The sequence below is a fragment of the Heterodontus francisci genome, chromosome 23 (assembly GCF_036365525.1).
Source record: "Heterodontus francisci isolate sHetFra1 chromosome 23, sHetFra1.hap1, whole genome shotgun sequence".
Lineage (NCBI taxonomy): Eukaryota > Metazoa > Chordata > Chondrichthyes > Heterodontiformes > Heterodontidae > Heterodontus > Heterodontus francisci.
The window spans coordinates 54,107,757-54,117,607 of NC_090393.1; the positions used below are offsets into that span (position 1 = coordinate 54,107,757).

General features: G+C 46.9%; 1 protein-coding gene across 4 annotated transcripts in view; it reads right to left on the bottom strand.

Moving 5' to 3' along the window:
* sirt4 (sirtuin 4) overlaps window positions 1–9,827 on the bottom strand; it is a 74,027-nt gene extending 64,200 nt beyond the window's left edge. For 3 of the 4 annotated variants that reach the window (XM_068055308.1, XM_068055306.1, XM_068055304.1), the window contains exons 1-2: window positions 6,043–6,108; window positions 4,738–5,532 (exon numbers count right to left, since the gene is read on the bottom strand). In XM_068055308.1, the coding sequence (XP_067911409.1) occupies window positions 4,738–5,532 (795 nt within the window). In that variant the 5' untranslated portion in view covers window positions 6,043–6,108. Of the gene's footprint in view, window positions 1–4,737; window positions 5,533–6,042; window positions 6,109–9,803 lie in introns of those variants that run through there. The other variant, XM_068055305.1, reaches the window with a different exon arrangement.
* Window positions 9,828–9,851: the final 24 nt, after the last annotated feature.

Below are 9,851 nucleotides of genomic sequence, written 5' to 3' on the forward strand. Positions count from 1 at the left end.
ACCCCCAAATCAGTACCCTTATTTCCGGTCCATCTTTGTCCTTTTCCATAACTCTGTTAAATCTTACACAGTTATGATCACTATCCCCGAAATGATCCCCCACTGACACTTCTACCACTTGTCCCGCTTCATTCCCTAGGATTAGGTCCAGTACCGCCCCTTGTCTTGTAGGACTTTCTATGTGCTGGCTCAAAAAGCTCTCCTGCATGCACCTTAAGAATTCCGCCCCCTTTAAGCCTTTTGCACTAAGACTATCCCAGTTGATATTGGGGAAATCCCCTATTATTACCCTATTATTTTTACACCTCTCTGAGATTTGCTTACATATCTGCTCCTCTATCTCTCCCTGACTGTTTGGAGGCCTGTAGTACACTCCCAGCCCAGTGATTGCCCCTTTTTTGTTTTAACGTTCTACCCATATGGCCTCATTTGAGGAACCTTCTAACCTTCCCTCCTTACTGCAGTAATTGACTCCTTGATAGACAGTGCAATGCCACCTCCTCTTTAACACCCTCCCCTGTCACGCCTGAAGATTCTATACCCTGGAATATTGAGCTGCCAGTCCTGCCCTTCCCTCAACTATGTCTCTGTGATAGCAATAATATCATATTCCCATGTGTTAATCAATGTCCTCAATTCATCTGCCTTACTAGTAAGACTTCTTGCATTATAATAGATGCAATCCAGCCTTGCATTATTTGCTTGTGCCTTAACAGGTCTATATTTGCTCTGCCTTCCAGACTGACTTAGTTTCTCTTCTATATTTGACTGTGCATCACCCCCTACTGTACCTCCACTTTGTATCCCATCCCCCTACCAAATGAGTTTAAACCACCCCCAACAACAGCACTAGCAAACCCCCCAGCAAGGATGTTGGTCCCTTTCCAGTTCAGGTGCAACCTGTCCAACTTGTACAGGTCCCACCTTCGCCAGAAACAAGACCCAGTGATCCAGGAAACTAAAGCCCTTCCTCCTGCACCATCTCGTCAGCCACGCATTCATCTGCTCTATCCTTCTATTCCTATACTCACTAGCACATGGCACCAGGAGTAATCCAGAGATTACAACCTTTGAGGTCCTGCTTTTTAATCTGCTACCTAGCTCCCTATATTTTTGTTGCAGGACCTTATCCCTCTTTCTACCTATGTCGTTAGTACCAATGTGAACCACAACCTCTGACTGTTCACCCTCCCCCTTCAGAATGTCCTGCAGCCGCTCCGTGACATCCTTGACCCGAGCACCAGGGAGGCAACATACCATCCTGGAGTCACGTTTGGGGCAACAGAAACACCTATCTGTACCCCTTACGATAGAATCCCTTATCACTATAGCTCTCCCACTTTTTTTTCCTCCCCTCCTATGCAGCTGAGCCACCTGTGGTGCCACAAACTTGGCTCTTGCTGCATTCCCCTAAGAAGCTATCTTCCCCAACAGTATCCAAAGCAGAAAATCTGTTAGATATGGAGATGGACCCAGGGGACTCCTGCACTACCTGCCTAGTTCTTCTACTCTGCCTGGCGGTCACCCATTCCCTTTCTGCCTGAGCAGTCTTTACTTGCGGTGTGGCCACCTCCCTGTACTTGCTATTCACCATGATCTCAGCCTCGCGGATGCTCCACAGTGTCCCCAGCCGCCGCTCCAGATCTGAAACATGGATTTTGATTAGCTGCAGCTGGAGACACTTCCTGCACACGTGTTCGCCCTGGACACTGGAAGTGTCCCTGACTTCCCACATTGCACAGGAGGAGCACTCCACACTGCCGAGCTGCCCTGCCATGACTTTCCCTTAAATTACCCAAAAATTAGATTATTTACACTAAGGACCTAGATTCTCTAAAAAAAAATACACAACCAACTATATTTTTTAAAAAACTGGAGACCTTTCTCTTTACTTTGGTTACTTACCCAGCTATTTAGAGTTATCCCTAACAGCTGTTACTCACCAACCAATCACCATGCAGCTTTCCTGTAATGTCACTGGTGACTTTTTTTTTCAAAACTCTGGCGCGCCTGGACTGCTCTCCACTCCTGAAGGTAAATGAAGGCCTCAAGCCTCGTGCTGAATTTATCCGCTCCCGGTTCCAGGCGTTCCCACACAGGTCCAACTATTCTCCGCTCCTGATGATCCTTTTCCTCAACTCCTTCCAGGGAAGGACAAAGAAAATGCTTCAAAGACACTTTGAGGCTCTCTTTGAAGCACAGCAGCATTGACATTGGTAGCAAGCTCCCAGTCATCAATCGTTCAAAATGGCGACAACTTCTCCATCAAGCTGCATCATGCTTTGAGTCCAAACACCTTAATGATGAGGCAGAGCAACGGCAGAGATGGAAAGAAAAGGAAGCAAATCCTGCAGTCCGGATCCCATTACCTCGTGGGACGTCCTGCCCCATGTGCCCAAAGACCTGCGGGTCGAGAATCGGCCTGTTCGATCACCTGAAGACCAACGGCAGAAACTAGTGACCTTGAGCAAACGTCATCCTCGAATCAAGGAACAGCCGACGCCAACGGTTTTCAGTCTTGGTAGACACAGATGTGGATTTGAGTGCACGAGATTCTGAGGGTCATGTGTCTTGTCCTCCATTTTGTTGACAGCACATGTACCAGTCTCTAAAATTGTCCCCTTTTTTTATAACTCTTCAGTTCGGTTCTGTATTTGCATTGCTGCACTTCTCATGAGGGTCACAATATAAAAAAGGGAAATCTGAATTTACATTCTCAGTAACTAACTTGGGTTAAGTGAATCTTGAACCAACGTAAAATATCTTCGAAAACACTAACATAAATGACTGCGTGTAAGCCATGTACATTTAAAATTGTCCAATCTTTTGTGCTGCTTTGGCTGATCTGCACAGATTGCGCCGATATAACTAGTGGAAACTCAACCCCAAAAAGTTTAATAAAAGCAAAATACTGCGGATGCTGGAAATCTGAAATAAAAACAGAAAGTGCTGAAAATACTCATCAGGTCTGGCAGCATCTGTGTAGAGAGAAGCAGAGTTAACATTTCAGTGACCTTTCATCAGAACTGGCAAAGGTTAGAAATGCAATAGGTTTTAAGCAAATAAAGCGGGGATGGGGGAAAAGAGAACAAAAGGAAGGTGTATGATAGGAGAGAGGGTCGGAGAAATTAACTGACAAGGAGGTCATGGGGCAAAGGCAAAGAGAGTGTGCTAAAGACAAAGCATTAGTACAGAGGGACTGTTAATGGCAGAATAACGAGCAGCCATAGCCAAAAGCACAAACGTGAAAAAATCAGTAGGCTGGCACATGGTAGAAAACAAAAAGGGAACAAAATAAAATTAAAATAAAGAGCCAGTCATACTCTGAAATTATTGAACTCAATGTTCAATCAATAGGCTGTAGAGTGCCTAATAGGAAAACGAGGTGCTGTTCCTCGAGCTTGCGTTGATGTTCACTGGAACGCTGCAGCAGGCCCTGGACAGAGATGTGGGCACGACAGCAAGGGGGTGTGTTGAAATGGCAAACGACCGGAAGCTCGGGGTCATGTCAGGCAGAAGTCAGAAGTCCGAAAATATGACCCCGAGCTTCCCGTCGTTTGCCATTTCAACAACCACCCCCCCCCCTGCTCTTGCCTGTCTAAGGGCGAAGACCAAAGTATGGAAAGTCCTCATCAGGGAACTTCTCTTTGCTGACGATGCTGCATTAACATCTCACACTGAAGAGTGTCTGCAGAATCTCAACGACAGGTTTGCGGCTGCCTGCAACGAATTTGGCCTAACCAACAGCTTCAAGAAAATGAACATCATGGGACAGGACCTCAGAAATGCTCCATCCATCAATATCGGCGACCACGCTCTGGAAGTGGTTCAAGAGTTCACCTACCTAGGCTCAACTATCACCAGTAACCTGTCTTTCAATGCAGAAATCAACAAGAGCATGGGAAAGGTTTCCACTGCTATATCCAGACTGGCCAAGAGAGTGTGGGAAAATGGTGCACTGACACAGAATACAAAAGTCCGCGTGTATCAAGCCTGTGTCCTCAGTACCTTGCTCCATGGCAGCGAGGCCTGGACAACGTATGTCAGCCAAGAGCGACGTCTCAATTCATTCCATCTTCGCTGCCTCCGGAGAATCCTTGGCATCAGGTGGCAGGACCGTATCTCTAACACAGAAGTCCTCGAGGCGGCCAACATCCGCAGCATATACACCCTACTGAGTCAGCGGCGCTTGAGATGGCTTGGCCATGTGAGCCGCATGGAAGATGGCAGGATCCCCAAGGACACATTGTACAGCGAGCTCGTCACTGGTATCAGACCCACCGGCCGTCCATGTCTCCGCTTTAAGACGTCTGCAAACGCGACATGAAGTCCTGTGACATTGACCACAAGTCGTGGGAGTCAGTTGCCAGCGATTGCCAGAGCTGGCGGGCAGACATAAAGGCGGGGCTAAAGAGTGGCGAGTCGAAGAGACTTAGCAGTTGGCAGGAAAAAAGACAGAAGCGCAAGGAGAGAGCCAACTGCGAAACAGCCCTGACAACCAATTTTATCTGCAGCACCTGTGGAAGAGTCTGTCACTCTTGGCCTTTATAGCCACTCCAGGCGCTGCTCCACACACCACTGACCACCTGCAGGCGCTTACCCATTGTCTCTCGAGACAAGGAGGCCAAAGAAAAAAAATGACTGAACAATCTTGCTTTCCGGGCCGGTCTGTCAGGGCTAAGTGGCCACAGGTTAAACATCCCTACTGTAAAGTCTTTATTACTCTCAGCCACTCACCTGCAGAGAAGAACCTGCCACCAGAACTGCATCCGACTCCGCCACACGCTCATAGACAAAATTCACTTTCTCCTTGTTCACCGTGTCTCCAAAAAAGGTGACATCAGGTTTCAGGATACCGCCACAACTCTCACATGAGGGAACGTTAAAATGTTTAACTTGTTCATCGGTCAGGAAAACGTCTCCATCTGGAGCTATTCCGTGCGCTTCTTCAGTCCAGCCAGGATTCAGAGCTGTCAGTTTTTCTTGAAGATGACTCCTCAGCATTACATCTCCGCAGCCAAGACACATCACCCTGTGAGAACAGCCATGAAGCTCCGTCAGGCGCTGGCTTCCCGCTTTTGTGTGCAAAGCATCCACATTCTGAGTCACCAGCCAGTGCAGTTTCCCCAGGTTCTCCCATTTACACAAAACATTGTGCGCCGCATTTGGCCGGTGAGAACAAAACTGTGGCCAGCCGACATAATTCCGTGCCCAGTATCTCTGCCTGCCATTGGCACTGCGGACAAACTCACAGTGCTGAATGGGGCGCCTTTCCGTCCGAGCGTAGAGCCCCACACCCTCAGATCGATAATCCGGAATACCAGACTCTGTGGAAACCCCTGCTCCGGTCAGCACAAGCAGCTTCTTGGACCGAAGCACAAACTCCTGAAGTTCCTCTAATTCGATGGAGTCCAAAGGAGGGCTAGAAGGAACAAACGCCAAATTGGAAGCAGTGACTGAACTGTAGTTCTTGCAGGTTAGCTTCAGAAATAGGCATTTCTCAGCCACTGCAAATGCAGACAGCAACCGCATCTAGGAATAAACATAATCAAGTGATAGTGCCTTGAGCAGAAATCATATTTCAGGATAATGCACATGGTGCTTAGAAACAGCTCCTACAAAAATAGACACAGTAAAGAATGCCTGAATAATTTTTTGGTGGTAGGCTGTTCTCTAGAGGGATTGAGCCGCACAACTACAGGTGTGAGATCACCTTGTACTGTCTTGGCTACTTAACAGTAACATTCAGAAATCCCAATCCTTTAACCTGGAAGGATGAAGATTAGTTTATACAACATTATGAAAACCTATTTTTAGTAAATATAACAGCAGTGTGATCATAGAGTTATACATGCCAGCAAAGTACCAGGTTTGATCCTCTGATTTAGCCTGATTTTACTTCCAAAATCTCTTTGTTTGGTGCAGTGACAAGTTCAGGGTCAGATTAGCTGATCGTTACACTCCAGGCTGCCCAAGCGAAATACCGGACGGTCTCCGCAACAATTCCCATTGACAAAGACCCTACCCTTGCCTGCAATTTACCTTATCAAGCCGCGTTGCACAGCTGACAGCAGGCTGCAGCTACCATGAAAACACTGCAAGTGTTATAAAAGCAATGCTAACGACCGGATATAGAGAGCTGCCATTGGTCAAAGTGTTATGATGACGTAACCGGATAATATGCACGTGTCATCATACCAGCCAATAGAAGGCAACAACGGCCCTCGACGGAGCCTTACTCCTGGGTCTGACGATTGAGGAGTGGAAACTTAGAGCGCAGAAGGAGGCAATCGGACCTGTCTTGTCTGTGTTGGTCCTTTAAAAGAGTAGTTGTACTTAGTCCAAAGTCCATGTTCTTTCTCCATAACCCTGAGAGTGCCTGATCCTCAAGTACCTGTCAACTCCCCTTTTAGATTATTTATGGAATTAGCTTCCACCGCACTTTCAAGTTGCATTTTGAGAGAGAGAAAAACACAGTTAATGTATCAGGTCACAGAGTCATTACAGCACAGTCAATGAGGTAGGGTCAGAAATGGAAAATGTTAGAATTGTAGCAGGTGTTAAGTGACTACCGAGGCGAGGCGAGGCGAGGGGGGGTGGAAATAACAACAACTTATATTTATATAGCGCGTTTAACGTAATAAAATATCCCAAGGCACTTCACAGGTGCATTATAAAACAAACTATGACACTGAGCCACATAAGGAGTTATCAGGTCGGATGACCAAAAACTTGGTCAAAGGGGTAGGTTTTAAGAAGTGTCTTAAAGGAGGAAAGCGAGATAGAGAGTTGGAGACGTGTGGGGAGGGTATTTCCAGAGCTGAGTGCTTAGGCAGTTGAAAGCTTGACCACCAACAGTAGAGCGATTAATATCGGGGATGCTCAAGCGGCCAGAATTAAGAGGAGCGCAGATATTTTGGAGGATTGTGGGGCTGGATGAGATTACAGAGCTAGGGAGGGGCAAGGCCATGGAAGGAGTTAAAAACAACAATGATAATTTTAAAATCAAGATGTTGCTTGACCAGGTGCCAATGTAGGTCAACAAGCACAGGTGTGATAGGTAGACAGGACTTGGTGCGAGTTAAGACATGGGCAGCAGAGTTTTGGATGACTTCAAGTTTACAGAGGGTAGAATGTGGGAGACCAGCCAGGAGTGCATTGGAATAGTCAGGTCCAGAGGTAACGAAGGCATGAATGAGGGTTTCAGCAACAGGTGAGCTGAGACAGGGGCGAAGTTGGGCAATGTTACGGAGGTGGAAATGGGTGGTCTTAGTGGTGGCACAAATATGAGGTCGGACGCTCATCTCTGGGTCAAATGTGACACGAAGAGAGCAAACAGACTGGCTTAGTCTCAGACTGTTGCCAGGTTGAGGGATGGAGTCAGTAGCTAGGGAATGAAGTTTGGAGTGGGGACTGAAAATGATGGCTTCAGTCTTCCTTATATTTAATTGGAGGAAATTTCTGCTCATCCAGTACAAAAGATAACAAAAAGGGAGGACTGTGATGGGGTGGAAGGCAGGAGAGATTAAACAACAAAAGGGTTGATGGTACAAATCAAATAGAGATGGTAATAGGACAAGAAACAAAAGATAAGTTCTAGAGGAGGTTTAAGTGGCAATAGCAGAATCAACAGTTACCATCTAAAAATCGTGTCAGCTGTGGCTCAGTTGGTACCACTCTTGTCACTTGAGTCACAAGACTATGGGTTCAAGTCCCACTCCAGGGCTTGAACACAAAAATAAATGCTGACATTCCAGTGCAGCACTGAGAGGGCGCTACATTGTTGGAGGTGCTGTCTTTTGGATGAGACATTAAACTGAGACCATCTGTTTGTTGGGGTGGATGTAAGATCCCACTTTGAAGAGTAGGGGAGTTATTGCTGGTGTCCTGGTCAATATTTATCCCTCAATCAACATCACAAAAACATTGAATAAAAGCAAAATATTGCAGATGCTGGAAATCTGAAATAAAACCAGAAAGTGCTGGAAATACTCAGCAGCTCAAGCAGCATCTGTGGAGAGAGCAGCAGAGTTAACGTTTCAGGTCTGTGACCTTTCATCAGAACTGGCAACGGTTAGAAAAGAATTAGGTTTTAAGCAAGTGAAGAGGGGGGGAGGTGGTTTGGTAGGGAAGAGAACAAAAGGAAAGGTGAGTGATAGGGAAGAGGGCAGGAGAGATTAAATAACAAAGCTGTCATGGGCCAAAGACAAAGAGTGTGTTAATGCTTGTGGTGAAAGACAAAGCATTTGTCCAGACAGAGTGTTAATGGTAGAGTAATGAGAAGCTCTGTCCACATGAAAAAACAGGCACTTAGTTAAAAATAAAATAAAATAAGAAAAAAAAGCCAGTCTGAAATTGCTGAACTCAAGGTTGAGTCCATCAGGCTGTATAATGCCTAATCAAAAGATCAGGTGTTGCTCCTCGAGCTTGCGTTGATGTTCACTGGAACATTGGAGCAGGCCAAGGACAGAAATGCGGGCATGAGAGTGTGTGGGGGGGGGTGGGGGGTGGTAGTGTTGAAATGGCAAGCCACCAGAAGCTCGGGGTTATGCTTTCGGACTGAGCAGAGATGTTCCGCAAAGCAGTCACCCAATCTGCGTTTGGTCTCCCCAATGTAAAGGCGACTGCATTGTGAGCAGTAAGTACAGTATACTAAATTGAAAGAAGTACAAGTAAATTGCTGCTTCACCTGGAAGGAGTTTTTGGGGCCTTGGATGGTGAGGAGAGAGGAGGTAAAAGGGCAGGTATTACACCTCCTGCGATTGCATGGGAAGGTGCCGAGGGAAGGGGACAAGGTGTCGGGGGTAATGGAGGAGTGGACCAGGGACTCGCGAAGGGAACGATCCCTTTGGAATGCTGACAGGGGAGGGGAAAAGAAGATGTGTTTGCTGGTGGCATCACGCTGGACGTGACGGAAATGGCATTCTTTGCATGTGGAGGCTTGTGGGGTGGAAAGTACGGAAAAGGGGAACCCTGTCGCGGTTCTGGGAAGGAGGGAAGGGGGGAGGGCAGAAGTGCAAGAAATTGGTCAGACACGATTGAGGGCCCTGTCAACCACAGTGGGAGGGAATCCTCGGTTGAGGAAAAAGGAAGACATGTCAGAAGCGCTGGTGTGGAATGTTGCATCAACAGAACAGATGCGTCAGAGACGGAGAAACTGGGAGAATGGAATGGAGTCCTTACAGGAGGCAGGGTGTGAGGAAGTGTAGTCAAGGTAACCGTGGGAGTCGGTGGGCTTATAATGAATATTAGTGGACAGCCCATCCCCAGAGATGGAGACAGAGAAGTCGAGGAAGGGAAGTATCGGAGATAGACAATGTAAAGGACAGAGAAGGGTGGAAATTGTAATCAAAGTTGATGAAGTGCCTTCCAATTTCCGCCCTTCTCTCAACTTTACATGGTCTAGCTCTGACTCTTCCCTTCCTCGACTTCTCTGTCTCCAACTCTGGGGATAAGCTGTCCACTAATATTCATTATAAGCCCAACAAATCCCACAGCTACCTTGACTACACTTCCTCACACCCTGCCTCCTGTAAGGACTCCATTCCATTCTCCCAGTTTCTCCATCTCCGACACATCTGTTCTGATGATGCAACCTTCCACAACAGTGCTTCTGGTCAGTATCATACTGCTGTTTGTGGGAGTTTACTATCTGCATACTGGCTGCCGCATTCCCTACATTACAACTATGACTGCACTTCAAAAGTACTTCATTGGCTATACAGTGCTTTTAAGACGTCCAGTGGTCGTGAAAGGCGCTCCATAAATGCAAGTCTTTCTTCTTTTCTGCGTCTGTAACTTACCTTTTGGTTGGGTTCTGGGCCAGCGATACCATGGAAACACTACAACCC